Here is a 19,528-nt window from a genome sequence, read left to right on the forward strand (position 1 = left end):
ATATTTTTGTTTTGATCTTTTGACCAACTTCCTGCAAATGTCACCCCTAATTTCTTCTTTTATTTTAATATTTTTACCCAATAATAATATATACTCCTATGTTTAAATTTGTGCTATTTGAATATTTTTAAGTATTCTTAAAATATTTTTTGAACCAAAGAATGGTGTATGGGTGGGTATATGCACAGCCATGAAAATATATATAAAATTATATATATATATATATATATATATATATATATATATATATATATCCTAGAACAATTATATTCTTAACCTAATGCTAGATTACTGTTTTACAATGTATATTTTATCAGTTGTCTGCAATACTACTTTAACTACCCCTTTCTTCATGTTCCATGCTCTGAACTTTCAAAAAATGCCATATTTTATTAATTTGCATATTTATTTATTTATTCATTTCGGTAAACTTCTGATATTTCCACCTTAGTTCTTTAAAATTTTAAGGTGTGGTAAAACTGATAATGAGAGAGGAGTCCAACCTCAGTGGCTTACAAATCTACTTATATCTAACTAGTTACATAATAAATCTTTTTTTTTTTTTGCCATGTTTTCTATTCATCTTAAACACTAAGCCATGATGATGCTTGCTGGTATATAACAATAATTTTCTACACTGGTGGAGTTAATGGAAATAAGTAGCCCTCTTCCCTTAACTCTTTCCTTCTAGTGCAATTCATAGCCAGTTGATAGTTGCTTTACTACTAAACCTACCAATTCTTCACTTCTCTGCAACTGATTTTATTGATAGTAAAACATGTTTTTTTTTTTCATTTAAACCAATGCTCCCCCCTTCTTTTCAGGGCCACTTCACTTTTTTTTTAAATTTAGATTAAATTATTTTATTTATATTAAAATTATTTTTGATGTACTCATTTTTATTGGATATTTTCTTTATTCACATTTCAAATGTTATTCCCTTCCCTAGTTTTCCCTCCGAAAAACACCCTCTCCCTCCCCAAGCTCACCAACCCACCCACTCCCACTTCCTGGCCCTGGCATTCCCCCACACTGGGGCATACAGCCTTCATAGGTACACAGGGCCTCTCCTCCCATTGATGACCGACTAGGCCATCCTCTGCTTCCCTACCCACAGAATCATCTAAAGTGGCTGCTGATATTTACCTTCAGACTGTCAGCCTACTAAATATTTGCTTAGAATGATAGAAGATAACAAATACTGGAGCTACTCCATACCTGGTGTTGGGGTATATACATCTCCATCAGAATGTTCCCTAAGGGTGACATCCTAGAAGGCCACATTTTCATCAGCATACAGACCATTAACATGCTAGTGAGCACCTTCAGTGACAGTGGTTCCTTTGTGTGCCAGTTAGGTCCTTGATACCATTGCATTTGCATGGTAATGTAATATTATTTGGACAGGTTTGACATTTAAAAGTAAAAGAAAAGTCTATTAGACTATCAGATGATTTCCTGACATTTTAGTGTTTGTTGCCATTTATAAAAGTGATAGCTGACATGGACAGCTATTTATTTTTCTTTTTTATTAGATATTTTCTTTATTTACATTTTAAATGCTATCCTGAAAGTTCCCTATACTCTCCCCCTGCCCTGCTCCCTCTACCCACCCAATCCTACTTCTTGGCCCTGGTGTTCCCATGTACTCGGGCATATAAAGTTCGCAAGACCAAGGGGCCTCTCTTCCCAATGATGGCCGACTAGGCCATCTTCTGTTACATATGCAGGTAGAGATACGAACTCTGGGGATACTGGTTAGTTCATATTGTTGTTCTACCTATAGGGTTGCAGACCCCTTCATCTCCTTGGGTACTTTCTCTAGCTCCTCCATTGGGGTCCCTGTGTTCCATCCAATAGATGACTGTGAGCATCCACTTCTGTATTTGCCAGGCACTGGCATAGCCTCACATGAGAAAACTCAAGATACAATTTGCAAAACACAAGAAAATCAAGAAGGAAAACCAACGTGTGGGTACTTCATTCCTCCTTAGAATAGGGAACAAAATACCCATGGAAGGAGTTACAGAGACAAAGTTTGGAGCTAAGACAAGAGGATGGGCCATCCAGAGGCTACCCCACCCAGGGTAATCCCATAATCAGCCACCAAACCCAGACACTATTGCATATGCCAGCAAGATTTTCTGAAAGGGCATATTTATTTTTAATGCCCTATAACACACTATGGAAAGAACTAAATATAATACAGGTCTTTGGAAATCAAAGGCGCCCAAGATATTCAGACTATTGAAGATACTTGGAGCCTTCTGGCACCTATAGGACTGATTTTCACTATATAAAGGCCACATAATTATTTTCCCTATGTAAAGACCACTGTAAACATTTCAAAGGGCTAGGGTTAGCTTAGTGCTAGAGCACTTCTAGAATGTTCAAGGCCTCTGGTTTCATCTACAGCATGGGAAAAGCAGATTGACACCTTAAAAAAAAAAAGAAAGAAATCTCTTTTTTGAGGGTTTGTTTTTTTTTTTTTTTTTTTTTTGAGTTTTTTGAGACAGGGTTTCTCTGTGTATCCCTAGCTGTCCTTGAACTCACTTTGTAGACCAGGCTGGCCTCAAACTCAGAAATCCGCCTGCCTCTGCCTCCCGAGTGCTGGGACTAAAGGCATGCACCACCATGCCTGGTTCTTTTAATTTATGTATTTATTCACTTTACAACCCAATATCAGCTCTTCCTCTCCTCCCAGTACCTTAACAGACAAATCCTCCATCCATTTAACCTTCCCTTTCTTTTAGAAGGGGAAGTCCCTGTCTGAGTGCCAGCTCCTCTAATAACAACCTCCGCACAACACACACATCAAGTTGCTCTGGAACTAGGCACATCTTCTCCCACTGAAGATAGACAAGGCTGTCCGCTTAAAGGCATGGGGTCCACAGGCAGTCAGGCAGGTAACAAGCTCAGGGATAGTCCCTGTTCCAGTTGTTGGGGGACCTGCATGAGGTCCAAGCTGCTCATCTGCTACATATGTGCATGTGGGCTAGGTCCAACCTGTGCTCACTCTGTGGTTGGTGATTCAGTCTCTGGGAGTCCCCAAGTATCTAGGTTATTTGACTCAGTTGATCTTCTTGTGGAGTCCATGTCTTCTTCAGTCCCTCAAACCCAACTCTTCTGTAAAACTCTGCATCTCTTTCCATTGGCTGCTGGGTGGAGCCTCTCAGAGGGCAGTTTCAATAAATATCTGGGCTTTCTGTTGTTTCTGTTTTTGTTGAAGTTCAGGTTTAATCCATGGTGATCTGGTAAATGCATGGGATTATTTCAATCTTCTTGTATCTGTTGTGGTTTGGTTTGTGACCAATTATATGGTCAATTTTGGAGAAGGTTCCATGAGGTGCTGAGAAGGTATATTCTTTTGTGTTTGGGTGAAATGTTCTATTTGGTTTATAACCTCTGTTAGTTTCATTATTTCTCTGTTTAGTGTTTGTCCCAATGATCTGTCCATTGTTTAAAGTGGAGTATTGAGGCTTCCCTCTATTAATGTGTGGGTTGTGATGTATGACTTAAGCTTTAATAATGTTTCTCTTATAAATGTCGGTACCCCTGGATTTGGGATATTCTAAATTGAAGTGTCCTCTTAGTGGATTTTAATTTTGACGAGAATGAAGTATCCTTCCCTGTCTCTTTTGATCACTTTTGTGTGAAAGTCTATTTTATTAGATATTAGGATGGCTACTCCAGTTTGTTTCTTGGGTCTGTTTCCTTGAAAACTTTTTTCCAGGCCTTTATACTAAGATGATGTCTATCTTTATTGATGAAGTATGTTTCTTATATACACAATGGATTCTGTTTATGGATCCATTCTGCTAGCCTTTGGCTTTTTACTGGGGAATTGAGTCCATTGTTTTTGAGAGATATTGATAACCAATGATTGTTACTTCCTCTTATTTTGATATTGGTGGTAGTTGAGTGTGTGTGTGTGTGTGTGTTCCATTGGTTTTAATGGTGTGAAAGTATTTATTTCTTGTGTTTTTTAGATTATTGAGGTTGAGTTTTCCTTCTAGTATCCTCTGTAAAGCTGGGTTAGTAGAAGGTATTGTTTTAGTTTGGTTTTGTCTTAGAATATCTTAGTTTCTCTAACAAGTGTGATTGAAAGTTTTATTGGGTATAGTAGTCTTGTCTGATATCTGTGGTCTCTTATGGTCTGCAAGAACTCCAGGCCCTTCTAATCTTTAGAGTCTCAGATAGGAAATCTGGTGTAATGCAGATATGTCTACCTTTTCCCTTTGTAGCTTTTAAAATTCTTTCTTTGTTCCATATATTTAGTGTTTTTATTACTATATGGTGGAAGAATTTTTTCTTGTCCTGTCTGGTGTTGTGTAAGCTTCTTGTAAATTTATAGGCATCTCTTTCTTTAGGTTAGGGAAATTTTCTTCTATGATTTTGTTGAAGATATTTTCTTGGCCTTTGAACTTGGGATCTTCTTTTTCTACTCCTATTATTCTTAGGTGTGGTATTTTCCCAGATTTCATTGATGTTTTGTGTCATAAACTTTCTAGATTTTGCATTTTTTGACTGATATATTGATTTATTCTATCATATCGTCTACACTTGTGATGCTTTCTTCCATCTCCTGTATTCTGTTATTGATGTTTATGTCTGTAGTTCCAGTTCTGTTTCCTAGGTTTTCCATTTCCAGAATTGTTTTGGTTTGTGTTTTCTTTATTGTTTCTATTTCCCCTTTCAGGTATTAAACAGTTTCATTTATATCTTTCACCTGTTTCCTTGTCTTTTCTTGTATTTCTTTATATTTATTTGCTTATTTTTTTTTAATCCCTCTACCTGTTTGAATGAATTTTCCTGTATTTCCTTAAGAGATTTATTCATGTCTTCTTTAAAGGCCTATGCCATCTTTGGAAGATTGGATTGAGATCCTCTTCTTATGCTTCAGTTTCATTAGGATATCCAGGGTTTGTTGTAGCAAGATAGCTGGGCTCTGGTGGCACCATATTGCCCTGGGTCTTGTTGATTGTGTCCTTACTCTGTCATTTAGGCATCTGTTTTTCCCTCGTGTTGACTAGATGATCCTAATGGTACCAGGACTTCTTGGGAAGGTGGGGCGAGCAGTGGGACAGACAGTGGAGGTCAGGGTACTGGACTCTGCTGGCTGTGCCTCAGGCAGACTCCACTTTGCAGACTGTGCCATGGGCAGACCCTAATCTGCAGGTTGTGTCTCAGTGTGACTCAACTGGGATGACTGGAAAATCTGACTGGGATAGGACTTGTGGAGCAGGGTTCCAAGCGGGTTAGTCTTGGAACTCCCCAAAGGTTTCCAGTGGGAAACAGGATGCACTTGGGGTCCCTCAAGTGTCCTCTTGACTGCAGAGCAAGTCCAGAGCTAGACAATGGATCTCAGGGATCTGTGTGTAACTCACCTCTGCAGGCTGTGTCCCTGGAGGGATGGTGGGCATATCCGACTAGGATGAGATTGATCAGGCAGGGCTGTTAGCTGGTTTGTTTGGGGGACCCTGACAGGTTTCCGCAGGGAGGCAGGACATTCTTGGCGTCCTGCAAGGCTCCTCTGGACCAAATAGCAAGCCCAGAGCTAGACAATGGAGCTCAGGGGATGGAGCACCACTCACCTCTGCAGGCTGTCCCAGGATGACCAGCTGGGGTGGTGGGAAAGAAATCTTTTAAAATGCATTGTTTTTAAGGTTTGTTGTTGTTTTTTGTTTGTTATATATCAAATTCTATACCCTCTTCCCACTTTTTTCTCCCTCAAAAAGCTCTTGAAGTATTTAAGTTGTATATTTGGTCAGTTTTAACAGTTGCCTAACTGCTGATTACTATTAGTAAAATATGGCAAGGACAAAACTTTACTCATCAGTTCTTTAAGTAAAACGTGGTGGCTGGGTTTTAAAAATTCATACTAAATAAAAGGCACATCAGAAAGCCTGTGTTCCAAATAAAGTAGGATTTTTTGATATCTGCTCATTCCAGAAAACACAGATTCATGCTTCTCTAGAAAATGTTTGATGACAAATGCTGCTTTGGATAGCAGCTGCCTTAAGTAAAACAGCAAGAAAACACAAGGTAGTGATAAGTGTGACTGTTCTCTTTGCCACCCTGGATAAACAAGTCTTGTTCTCTGAAAAGGGCACATGCTTTCCTTTGCCACTCCAGATTGTTTGCCATATTTCACATCTCCTGTTGTCCATATTCTAATCCAGATTTAGGATCTAGTACTGTGGTGAATTTTGTTTACTGAGGATTGGGAAAGGAAGAATTTCAGGAGGCTGTTGGAAGCAGCTTGGAACCCAGATGGGAAAGCACTGGAGTTTTTGGGTGTGTCTCTCAGCATGAGCCTCACACAAACACAAAATCATTGGGCAACTTTGTTCCAGATTCTTGGCTACAACTGCAGACTTTCTACTGCAGAAGCAGTCAGGTGAGCCCAGCAGGCTGTATTTGATTAGGCCAGCAGGTGAATCTGGTACTGGACTTTAAAAGAACCAGGTTGAGGGACAGCCGATGACTGGGGTGACGGTACTGAAAGGTGAATCTACGAAGAACTACAAGGAATAACCCTGTTCCTCTGTTCCCAAGATGCTTTAATCCATCATCGAGGGTCTTGTGCTGGCCGTCCTGAAGTGTCATGATCCTTCCATAGTAATATTAATTGTCCAAAGTCCTGTGAGTGTTTTCCCTGTGAGTGAAGGTTTCTTGTTTTATTTTAATGGGTAAGATTTCTTTTAACTTGGAAGGTTATTCATTTCAAAGGAATCTTGGAATGTAAATTGTTCTTTGTTGTTCTTCCCTCCCTCCCCCCAATAAGAAATGAAAGAGCTCAGGCAGATGGTTAAATTGTCTTTTCATTTAAAATGTACTTTATCTCTCTGAAAATGCTTTTCCACTGAAAGACCTGTTTTTCTATGTTAATTAGAGTTTGCTGAATTTTGCTAGAGGACTTGAGCTCTGTCAGACTGTGGTGTGCTAAGGACTTTTAGCTTTGGACATCATACTTGGTGAAATCCAACCACGGAATTTTTAAAGGGCTGCCAGGAAACTCGAGGACTCAAAGAAATTTGCATATTGCATAATTCAATTTTTTAACTCAATCTTTCAATGTAATTTCCTATCAGAGGAAAGCTTGTCATTGGACCGTTTGGGTCGTTAAGTGTGCTTCCTTTGAAGATATTTCTGCCAGTGTCCTTCCTTTCCTCCTTTCTGTGCCCCTCTTTTCTTCCTCCTTTCTTTTTCAATTTTCTCTTTCTAAAGCAGAAAAGGTTTTTAGTTTCTTTATTTTTTTTTTCTGTCTGTGAGTGATATCTTTCTTGGTACCTCACTGACTTGTAAGTCACTGTGTAGCCCAGGCTGGCCTTGACCTCACAGCAATCCCACTGCCTCAACTTTCCAAGACCTGGTATTAAAGACATGACTCACCACTTTCTGGAAAACAACACCCAAAACCACTTCTTTTGAAAAGAAGTCAATAACTTTAAAGTATTATGCCAAATAGGATGGTCAACTTGAAGGAGTTATTGCCAACACATTAGTCAGAAGAAGCAAAAAGGCTATTGCTGGAATGTGGGCAGGAATGTTGGCCAGCCTGAGGAGGCAACATTGGGAACTTTAGGATAGAGAAGAAGGAATTTTATGTAACCAGGTGTATGTGCTGGCTCTAACATTAGGAAGAGAGTTTTATATGCCAGTCTTACTTCCTTTGGAACTTAGTCATGTCCTATTACTTGGGCTTGAAAAGGTTTTCTTTTATAAGCATGGGTATCTTGCCTGCATGTGTCTTTGTAACAGCCTTGTGCATGCTGTACCTTCAGAGTCTAGAAGGCTGTGTTGGATGCACTGGTACTAATGTGAGGAGCCCCTACAAGGGAATAGAACCTATGTCTTCTGGAAGAGTGGGACATGTTTTAAATATAGCCATCTCGCCAACATCGTGGGGCTTATTTCCACTGAAAATCAGATTTTTAAAACATTTTCAGTGCTGCCAAGACGCAAAGAGAAATCTACATGTAACATGAATCTCAGGAAATAAAAACTCTAAACATGATGTTTACACTTTCAATTGTAATTCATCTGTATTAACATGGAAAAGTACTTGTATAACAAAATACCGCAATTTATCTATTTATATGGTAAAAGATATTTTGTTTAAATTCAGTTTATATTTACATAATTAATGGACATTATGTATAATACCCTTTCAAATTTAGATTATTATACAATTACATTTTCCTCTTCTCTTTCCCCCCTCCTTCAAGCACTCATATATTCCACCCTTGCTCCCTTTCAAATTTATGGCCTCTTTTTTTCATTAATTATTTTTACACATATATGCATATACATATGTATTCTAAATATAGCAATACGCCTTGCTAAGTCTGTATAATACTACAGCATGTATGTTTTCAGGGCTGAACATTTGATACTGCATAACCAGTTGGAGTGTTCCTCCTGGGGAAGACTTCTCTAGACTTCACCATTCTTTAGTTACCTACATAGTTTCAGAAAAGCAACTGAATAGAGTTGGAATCCCTAGGTAACAGGCTGTGAATGTCCTCACAGATCTTGCCAGATGGATTTCCAAGTGGTTTTGTTGTATCTATTAATACTTCTACCAGAGTATATATAATTTCCCTTTTTATTAGGTTTTCTGTTTAGGATACCATATGAGATTTTACAGGTAAAGCTTTCCTGTCATACAAAAGACACTATCTCAAAGACTATTTCCTGGTCTTCTAGTTTTACAGTCTCTCACCCTGAAATGTTTCCTGAGCCTTAGGTATAGGGGTTGTATTGTAGATATATCTAGTGGGGAGTAGGTACCCATAGTCAGTTGTTCTTTGTAATAGTCTCTGCTGCAGAAAGAAGCATCTTTGATGAAGGGTAAGAGCTACACCTATCTGTGGGTAAAGGATGGGTATTTAGAATGCAATTAGAAATTATACTTGTAAAAAAAAAGAAATTAAACTTGTTTAGGAGAGTGGCAGTAATTCTCCTCATTTGGCTAGGTTTACAGTGTCTGGTGTGAATTCCCTTCTATTATGTAAGCCTTAAGTCTAGTTGGATGACTGTTGTTTACTTTCATGTTTGTTATATGTAATTTTCTAGTAGTCAGATATTCTCTATTTATTAAAGTATCAATTTATTATCCTTCGTCTTATCTTTGAGATGTTCGCTGATTATTTTATACTAACTCATTAATGAATTCTTTACCAGGTTAAACTGTGATTATTCCAAAATTGTCATAAAAGAAAATGGTAACACACATGTCTGGATATCTACCAGAATGAGAGACATATGTAGATATTCTTACATGAAGTTTTCTGTTTAAATATGAATGAACATTTTTTAGATTGTTTCCTCTGTCATCTTACTTATATGTGCTTACAATAAATATACCTCTATTTGCTTTGTAGGTAGCAAAATGCTAATCAGTGAAAGAGCCTATTGTTGGCCACGAGGAATTGGTCGAAGTAGATCTGAAGGAAATTTGATTGACATGGAAGCCTCGAAACTCTCAAAAAATCAAAATATTACAGGTACAAAAATTTATAATATGATAATATTGTTATGTAAATAAATAAAATAATTACCAGTACATAGGGAATGTTTGCCTCTAAAAGGTGCTATGGAAGATTTACAAAATTATCAAGTACAAGTGCTATCACAGAGTAGAAATCATTAAAAGTAAATGATTTCTTAAGAAAGCACACTAATAGGGGCTAGAAAGATGCCTCAGTGGGTAAAATGATTGCTTTATAAGAATGAGAAGAAGGCTTTGTTTTGCCAGTATACATTAAAATCCATGTTTGAGTGTGCATCTGTAGTCTCAGCACTATGGATCAGAGACTGGCAAATACCTGGAGCTTACTGCCCAGCAAGTGTAACTAATCAGTGAACTCCAGCTTCAGTGCTGTCTCAAAGATAAGGTGAAGTGTTATAAAGGAATACACCTGAAGTTGACTTCTGTTTGCCACATGTAGATATAATTATGTGTACTCCTTCCAACACATATACAACACACACACATACACACACAAATAAAGAAATCACACTCACAGATTAAAAACAGATATCAAAAAAGAGGCACAAATTAACAAGTGAATAGTATATCCTGCAAATATTTTAAACTTGGGGGGATGGAGACGAAGATACATAGGAACTGAGAAACCTAATAATCTTCATGGAGCAAAATCCAATTGACCTGATACTAAGAGAGAAAAAAATTAAGCTTTAAGAGAGTTGGGGATTTGTAGTAATAAGGGAAATACTATTTTTGTTTTTCAAAACCTGTCTTATACCTTTTAATAGTAGCATAACTCACTTAAGATAAAGGTTCCACAAATATAGGAAAAAAAGTAACAATTTTCTGAAATTCTTTTTTCTAGAGAATTTCAGATAACTCAATTATCTATGATAGCTTTCATTGTCCCTAAAGCAGTATCGAATGCACAATGTCCACATGTTTGTGACTAGTATTTCTATAAAAGAGCCAAACAAATGCTATTCTAAACATGAAGTGATCCTGATGCTACGGGATGGATTAGAAATGTTTTCTGTGTTCTTCTATCCCTTTCCAAGGATGTAGTAAAGTGTGTCTGTGTCTGGTGACATCCTACCAAATACAATCTCTCCAAAGTCCAGTAAAATACTTAGAGGCAATAAATTCATGGGAAATCTGTTTTTTCATGGGCCTTTTATACACATACAAAATATATCATTAAGTCTATTAATACAATGTCACCAGAAAATGAATAATGATAATGTTAACTTAGAAGACTGTTTTGAAAACTATTTGATTGTGTGTCGATATTTTTGACATTTCTCAGATATCATTTGAAAAAAACCAATTAATCTTTTGGATATGATGAGATCAACAGCTCAATGTTTAGAAAAACTTGATGTTGCCTGTTTTTTCAGGAGTTTACTTTTGGAAAATGAAACATAAGATAATAAGGTATAACTTTATGCTAGCATAAATAAATGTGTTAAATACATTATTAATGTATTGTATGTAACTATATACTGTACTCAACATTTACTTTATATTTTATGATACATTAAGATAAAATTAATATACTACTCAAAACAACTATGTATAAAATGCCCCTTCCTCATTATAAACAAATTAATATGATTTAATCCTGAGTTTCTAGTAGACATCAGCCTGGAGATCAAAAGTGAAAATCTAAAGTAAATTTTGAGGTTTTAAGGTATGAAGAAATTTTAAGGTATGAAGAAATCATGGTTGTATCTTAGACTCTTATTTCATTTTATCTTTGCTTTGTTTTTGTTTAAATAATAAGCACGGCAAGGGCTAGGCTTGCCTCACAACTGGCCAGATGCTCCTACCCTCCATGGTGATAGTGATGCCAAAGCTACAAATCCATTCTGGAAGGAACTGTCTGCCTCAAACCCATTTCTGGAGGACATCACACAGCTAAGAAATAACAAAAAGAGAGATAATATGTCTATCTTGAAGGAAGATCCTTTTCTTTTTTTAAGACAAATAGAAACAGAAAATTCTTTTGACTCCTCTGGTGATGAACTTGACATGGATCAGGGGCTTAAGTCATCTTCCTCAAGGAAGTCAGGAAGGTCTAAGAGTGTTTCTGAACTCCTGGATGTTTTAGGTGATAGGACACACACTCATCAAAGTATACATAGCTCTGATCAGATCCTAATACAAGACTTAGAATGGCTACAAAATGACCGAGAAGCATATAAAATGGCTTGGCTAAGTCAACGTCAGTTGGCTCGCTCTTGCCTAGATCTGAATACAATTAATCAGAGTCCTGGGTGGGCTCAAACACAAATTGCGGAGACCATTGCAGTTTGTAAATTAAATCACCAAGGAGGGTCAGTCCAATTACCTGACTCAGACATCACTATTCATGTACCCCAAGGACATATAGCTGTGGGAGAATTCCAGGAGGTATCTCTGAGAGCATTTCTGGATCCTCCACCAAAGTTGAACCATGATCTCTCTTGTACTGTAAGTCCTCTCTTGGAAATCAGATTAAGCAATCTGAATACCATGGAAGCTATTTTGTTGGAGATGAAAACTGGAACAGAAGTAAAAACAGATCCTCTGAGCCAAGTCATGACTAAAATGGTGTGTTTGCACAGCCTGGACAGAGAAGGCCCTTTCCAAGCATTAAACACCTGCTATATCTACAAAGATACCATCCAAGCTAAGCTTCTTGACCTGAGCCATGTAATGTATATAGTCATAGCTGCACAAGCTACGATCATTCAGCCGCCAGCTGTTACTATTTGGGATTATATCCACAAAACCACCTCTATTGGAATTTATGGACCTAAATATCTCCATCCAAGCTTTACTACTGTTTTCACTGTTTGTGGACACAACTATGTGCCAGGAAAGTTTACAGTCTCTGACATTAGGAAGGGTGGAAAAAACACATCTCCAGTCGTATTTCACCTCTGGGGAAAACATTCATTTTCACTTGACAAGCCAAAAGATTTAATTATCTCAGCTTTTTCGTGTGATCCTGATTTTGAAGTAAAGGAAGAGGGAGAAAGAAAAGTAATTGCACAAAGGCAATTGGAAGCAGGCGTGGTAGTTCATCAACAAGTTTTCTTTTCTTCAATTGATCACAGAGAGATGCACTTGTTTGTTTTCCGGGTTCAGGTAAAGCCCCCCAATGGAAAACCAGTGACACAGTTCTTTGTCACTTCACCTGATCCATCCCCAAATCTAAAAAGGTTCTCATATCTGCCAGGATTTTTCCAGAAGAGAGAAGACAGGAGAGTGCCTTTATTGTCAACAGGACTTGTTAAGTATCCCACTTTCCAAGATAAAAAATTGAACTTTACCAATTATGGGGTTGCACTGAAGACAGTACTGAGGCAAAATAAGATTGACTATTTGCTTGAATATTTAAAAGGAGACACAATTGCCCTTCTTGGTGAAGGTACAGTAAGAGCCATAGGACAGTCCAAAGTGAAAGAATGGTACGTAGGAGTCCTCCGAGGTAAGATCGGACTCGTGCATTGTAAAAATGTCAAAGTGATTTCCCAAGAACAGGTGATATCAATGTCTGATGGCACTTTGACAACCAAGAATCTTCTGGAACAAATTGCCTTGCCATTTAAAAGTCTGACTTATATATATTCTGTTGTATTGACCTTGGTGTCAGAAAAAGTTCACGACTGGAAAGTTTTAGCTAATGTCCTGGGTTACTCACATCTGGCACAGGAAGATTTTAATAGAATTCAAGCTGACAAGGAACCAGAAAGGGTTTCTTACGTTGTCAAGAAGTTAAAGGAAGATTGCCATGAAGACAGAAATACCAGGAAGTTCCTTTATGAACTGATTGTGGTAAGTATTGGTTGATCATAATAATTCATTTTAGAGAATTTGATAAACTTGATGATATTTATAACAAAAATTAGAGGTGAAATGAAAACCTAGAGGTCTCAGATACATTGAATCCATTGAACACCCAAAAAGTTTTTCACTTTTTGTGCAAGGTCATAGCTTTGGATTCATGAACTGAGAGTTGTAATTTTTCTCAGAAAATTGGTCTGTAAAGATAATCTAAAAGTTGTGTTTGTGTTGGGATTTTTATTTTAAACTCAAGAAATTATTTCTTCTTTTGTCATATATTTAGACAGCCCTTCAAATATTATAGGAGCTCCATAATATAAAATTAAAGAAGAACAATAAACAATACTACCCAGGCTTATGTGAGGCTCATTTTTGAGTGTTTGTTTTCTTCAAACACATAAGTATTATCTATTTACTTTATCAGTTTAATATTTCTTTGTATGTAATGCTTCATGATTCCAGCAATGATTCTGCTAACATTGTATTTAATATTCTAATGGAATTCTAAAGGGTCAACTCTTTACAGCATGTATTAACCCCAATTAAAAGCCTTGAGGAGAGTTATAAAAAAGTTGGTTTTAAAGCAGAAATTCAGTGTTATAGTAAAAAAAAAAACCATCAAGATGATATTTCTAAAGAACATTAACATATGGCTGTATGCTTATAGCCAATAATTTCTAAATGCTAATACATTCTTCAAATAATGTGTGTATATGTGTTGGGGGTGCTTAAATACATTGTAAGTACATGTTAGTAAGTTTACTGAATAGAATAACTATGAAAACAGTGCTTATAAGAACAAAAATGATGAATCAGGCAGTGGGCAGAGACAGTAAAAACGTAAATTCTAATAAATCAGGAAACAGAAGAAAAAAATGGTGGGTAAATTCAATCTGTGGCGTTAATAGTAATTGTTATGTTAAAGAAATATATTAACAACCAAGAGCAGTTAAAACTTTAGACTTATAATGTCTAGTTAACTAGTGGACAGTTTTATTATGGTATGTTATGTTGTTATTTATTATGTTCTCAGTGACTATGGACCAAGTGATTGAATATTAGAAACTTCTCTGCCTCCTAGAAGCCATGCATTCATTTTATAATAGCTTTTTTTCTTTTTTTGGTAACTTAGATGTTCATCACAGACTACAGAACTACCAACAAGAAGTTACTTTCTTTTCTTAGCAACTGAAAATAAGTTATCTTTTTCTAATGACCTGAACATTTAGGTCTGATCATACCAGAAGTTTGGGGAGGGAATAATAAATCATAAATGCCCTGATTAAACAATCTGGTGGAGACTTATTCAACTAATGCTAAGCCTCAGTGGTGCCATTAGGACACCCTTCTGGAAGAGGCTTAGGCCTGGCTATCTTTTAGCAAAGCAATGGATCCTTCTGTGATATAGAGTTGAATATTCAAACATTCTTTGTGTAATTTTTTCTTGCTCTGTGTCTTGATGGGCCAATTTGAGAAGTTAAGAGTGATTGCCCTTGTCTACTTAATATATGCGATATTTCTGAAAGTCCTTCAGCATATGATTTTTATCTTAATTCTAGAAGATTAGACAGAATTGTACTGTCACCATATTCATTATAAAAAGCATTGCAAAGATATAGCAAATATTTCTTATGAAATTATTCTCACCACAAAAACTCAAGTGTACTTTGGAGACTTGCTTACCTGGTATTGCTTCTTACTGGAGCTACCACTTATCAGTATAAATAGAGGGGTCAATAGAACTGACTACAGTCAATGAACTGTACTTCTAACTATAGGTCTCATGGGGATATTAGTGCATTTTAATTGGTGCTTTTTTATTAATTTAGTTTTATTTACTCTTTTATATAGGTAGGATAAAACCCCTAGGTATCCTTACATAATGAGGAAGTGCCAAGCATGTTTACGAATATATATATATATATATATATATATATATATATATTCCTCAAAACATAAAAAAAAACTCTTAGACTTGCCTGAAACAAGGTAGAGACATGAACAATTAAGAAATAGTCTGATAACATTTCACTTTCCCATTGTATGAGAGTGTTCACTTTTATTACCTTTTGGTTTATATTAACAGAATCACATTAGTAGTGATTTAAACTCAGAAACTTCTGTAGCTTTGTTCAAAATTAAAGGAGTATCATAATATCTATTCAATAAACATGATTCTAAAAAATGTAGTTGAAATAGATTCTGTATTAATCCTCTGGTAGGGCAAAGAATAAGGGTTTTTTTGGGAAAATAAGTAATTACCTCTAGATTCAGAAATTATTAATTGCTGGAGTCATGGGTACTGATAAAGGATGGATATTGTTCCATTAAGGGATTAAGACATATATCAGTAAAGTGGTTTATCCATGATCCTATGGTTAGCTACTGAGGCTATTAAAACTTTCCTCTAACTCTAGAATAGTTATGATCACTGTAGTTGCTTGTTGAGTTTTTTTAAATGTGAATCAGCATTCTGAGTTTAAAAACCCCAACTATATGTGTGGTGGGGAAAGGGATTCAGATTTCTAAAATACATAATGCAAATTATAGTTTAGAGGGAAAAAAATCAATGAGTTGTTTCTAAATATGATCCACACTTGCTGCCCCAGGCTCTGCTAAAAATGGATTGCCAAGAGTTAGTGGCACATCTTATCCAAGAGGCTGTTATTCTGACTTCAGCTGTGAAACTTGGAAGAAGCTGGAGGGAACTTGCTGAGAAGTCTGCAGGACTCACTAAGCATCAGATGCAGGCGTATGAAATTCCTCACCGAGGAAAATCTGGAGATGTTTCAGCAGAGGTAAGATTTTCATATATTCCATTGAATGCTGACTGACTACAGGCAAGTAAAGAAAATGTGAGTTAGTCTTCTCCATATTCATGAATAAATGAAAGAACATTCAGGAAGACCTACTAACTGAAGTTACCATCTAGATAATACTGTTGGACATGTCTGAAATATATCATACTTATAAAAAGATCATTCATATTTCTCTCATTGGATTTCATATTAACATAGCTTTTGATTAAATTAATCTATTACATCAGGACAATGAGGACACAAGGCTACAAGAATGGAAGTCATAGAATAGGTATATTTTGAAGTCAAGCAATAATATCAATTAAGTCAACCAACACAAGATATACTAATCAACATCACTACACAAACTTAATCATTTATGACAAATCATAAATGCTTAATGATGAATATGAGGAGAGCGGATGATTTGGGGCCACTAGAAATGACTGACAAGAGTCATGTCACCTCTGGGAATTCTATGCACAATAAGAAGTATAAATACCATACACAGAACAACAGCATTTAATACAAAGATATTCATCAGAAAACCTTGAAAAAAAAAGGAAAAGAAAACTTGTTTGTACCAGGTTTATGTGGATTCTGCTATGCACATGCATACACATATTTCTTTAGATTTCCTTAAAAGTGATGTGATCTGATTTTCATTGAATTAAATAAAAATATTTACAGTGATGAAATATTTTTTAAAGTTAAAATATTTTGTAAAATGTTAAAACTTTTTCAAGAGATTTTAGTTAAGGTCAATTTCTGTTTTGAGATGGTGATGTTAGAAGCACCAGCTGCATGTTCTTTGTCATTTTGAGTCATACACATGATATTTACTTTGGAGATTCCTCTTCTTACTGTGAAGCCACAGTTCTGTTGGGTGACCAGGTTGCAGACTTTCCAGGAGGTGTTCAGTTAGTTAAGTCAGTTAATGCCTTCCAGCAGCTGTCAGCTGGACAGCTGCTGAATCCCTGAAACTCAGCCCACAGGCAAAGACTTGTAAACAAAACTCTATCTAGGAGAGACCAGAGACTGGACAGATATGCCTTAACTACACGTATACCTGTAACCCTAGAAAGGAATTACAGCCTATTAATGAGCAGACTCTATCGTGAACATAGCACACAAGATGTTTTCTAAGTGAGTTGAAAAATCAGGCTGAGAAAAGAGTATTATGAGAATTATGCTGCTGTGGTCCTGGCATTTCAGTTAACCAATTATAAAGCTGTCTAATTGAAAGCTTTACTTCTTTTGTCTGTAATAGGGCCTTGTTTTTTTTTATGAATTTTGTTTAGACTTACTGGAGTGCTATTTACCCTGCCAGTCCTCCTAAGCATCTGGAGTCTCTCTAATTGTGTTTATTGTTTGTCTAAAATCTTGATGCAGGCCTATTTTCCATTATTTACTTTCACACAGCCCAAATCATAAGTGCCTAAGTCTATGTCTAAGGCTGATAAAATCTTGTTATAAGCAAAAGAAAAAGCCCCTAGATGTTTTCTAGAGACAACAATTCAATTCCTTGTAACTAATACTAACAGCTAGTATCTGACACATGTTATAACCTAGGTAAACTCCTGAGCATTTTGGCCTGAAGCCACTCTAAATGTCTTATAGACAAATTTTACCAGTTAGGCCACTTAAAGGGGCAATGTATGCTTATTTCCATATCCTTAAAATGTCCTTGAGGTGTTTTATTCTCCTTGAAAGGAGAAGTATCTTAAACATGACCAATTTGACAAGTCAGTAGCTGATTTATGAACAGTTCTGAGTGAAAGTACTGGGATGTCAATACCCGCACTTGCCCTGTTTCCCTCCTTTTCAACTTGTTTTTCTTCTTTTTGTTTACTTTCAATATGTTCTGCAATTACTTGGCACTTATCTGGATTTGGCACTGTTTTAGGAATAATATAAGTATGGTATTTAAAGTAACAAAACATATGAGGGCCACAAAAAATTCACCTACCATGTAGACTGACTGCTAGAATTAGCATGTCCTAAAGCTAACTGTACAGCAAAGACCTTTTGCTTCAAGACTGAGCATTCAACTCTGCACTTGGAATCCAAGATGGTGTATTCAGGGCTGGAGGATTAGGCTACTCGCTTTCTCTTTCCATTTTTATTTTTCTTTTTTCGAGAGACATTAATGTGGTGGGGGATTAACTTAGAAACTCATAAAATTAGTGTAAGGAAAGAAACCAGTTGATAGAACCACTGGAAGACCCTCCTTCTGGCCACAGAACCTGTGTGAGGGAAAAACCACCGTCTTCAGAAGTGAAGGAAAGGTATTACTTCACTGACTCTGATGACCTAGGACTACAGCTTTCCCATCCCTCTGGCCTACTTCTCTTAGTAATCTCTATTTCTACCTCTATGACTGTGCCCCTGGTACAGTTCTGTCCTCTGTAATACAGAACCTGGAAATATCAGCTGGTTTTCCCAGGACTCAGTTGAGCAATAATGGGATTGTGTTGCTTCCAAAATTCGCATGATCATTTTTATCAAGCCTCAAGCTGATTGAAGAAGGGGGATACCGAATGTGCCTTTCACATGCATTTTAATGCTTTTGACCATTCAGTCTTTCTAAGTGAAGGAAAAGTCTTTCTTTGGAGAATTCTGAGAATATCACTTTTTTTTAAATAAACAACAACTCAAATTATCTTCTAAGTTACTACAACTACTTTATTAAAGCCCATAATGTTTAGAACCAACCAAATGGATATAAGCAAAACACATTTTAAAAATTATTTTATAGGTTTTTAAAAGACTTAGTTTTATATTGTGCATATGAATGGATGTTTTGCCTGTATGTTTGTCTATGCACCAAATGCATGTCTGGTGCCTGTGGAAGCCATATTTGGTATCAGATTCCCTGAAACTGACCTTACAGATTGTTGTGCAGGGAATTGAACCTGTGTCCTCTGTAAGAGAAGTCAGTGATGTTAACTACTGAGCTATCTCTTTAGCCCATGGGAAACATATTTTAAAGAAAAATGTTTCCTTCAGAAAATATGTTTATACTATACAAGGATGTAAGTAAATGCTAACTTTTTTCTGTGAAAGTTAGTATCAACTAGTTAGTATTGCTTGCTGTTGGGACCCTTATCCTTCTTCTGGGTTTCCTCATCTAGATTTAATATGAAGGGAGGTGCCTAATCTTATTGCAACCTGATTTGCTATATTTGGTTGATATTCCTGGGAGGCCTACCCTTTTCTGAAGGAAAATGGAAGAGAAGTAGAGGTAATAGGGGAGTCTACAAGAAGAGGAGAGAAGGGGAAACTGGGGTCAGGATGTAATATATGAAAAATTATATATATACATATATATGTGTATATATATAACAATTTCTTTGTAGTTTTTCTGAGGATATTTCAAATTTTAATTTGAAATACTAGAAAA

General features: G+C 36.4%; 1 protein-coding gene across 1 annotated transcript in view; it reads left to right on the top strand.

Moving 5' to 3' along the window:
• The window catches only part of Macc1 (MET transcriptional regulator MACC1), a 72,258-nt gene that overhangs the window by 39,817 nt on the left and 12,913 nt on the right, over positions 1-19,528 (top strand). The window contains exons 2-4 of the mRNA XM_021178531.2: positions 9,390-9,512; positions 11,280-13,318; positions 15,937-16,125. Coding sequence (XP_021034190.1) covers positions 9,398-9,512; positions 11,280-13,318; positions 15,937-16,125 — 2,343 coding nt within the window. The 5' untranslated portion in view covers positions 9,390-9,397. The remainder of the gene's footprint in view (positions 1-9,389; positions 9,513-11,279; positions 13,319-15,936; positions 16,126-19,528) is intronic.

Source organism: Mus caroli, chromosome 12 (genome assembly GCF_900094665.2).
Source record: "Mus caroli chromosome 12, CAROLI_EIJ_v1.1, whole genome shotgun sequence".
NCBI lineage: Eukaryota > Metazoa > Chordata > Mammalia > Rodentia > Muridae > Mus > Mus caroli.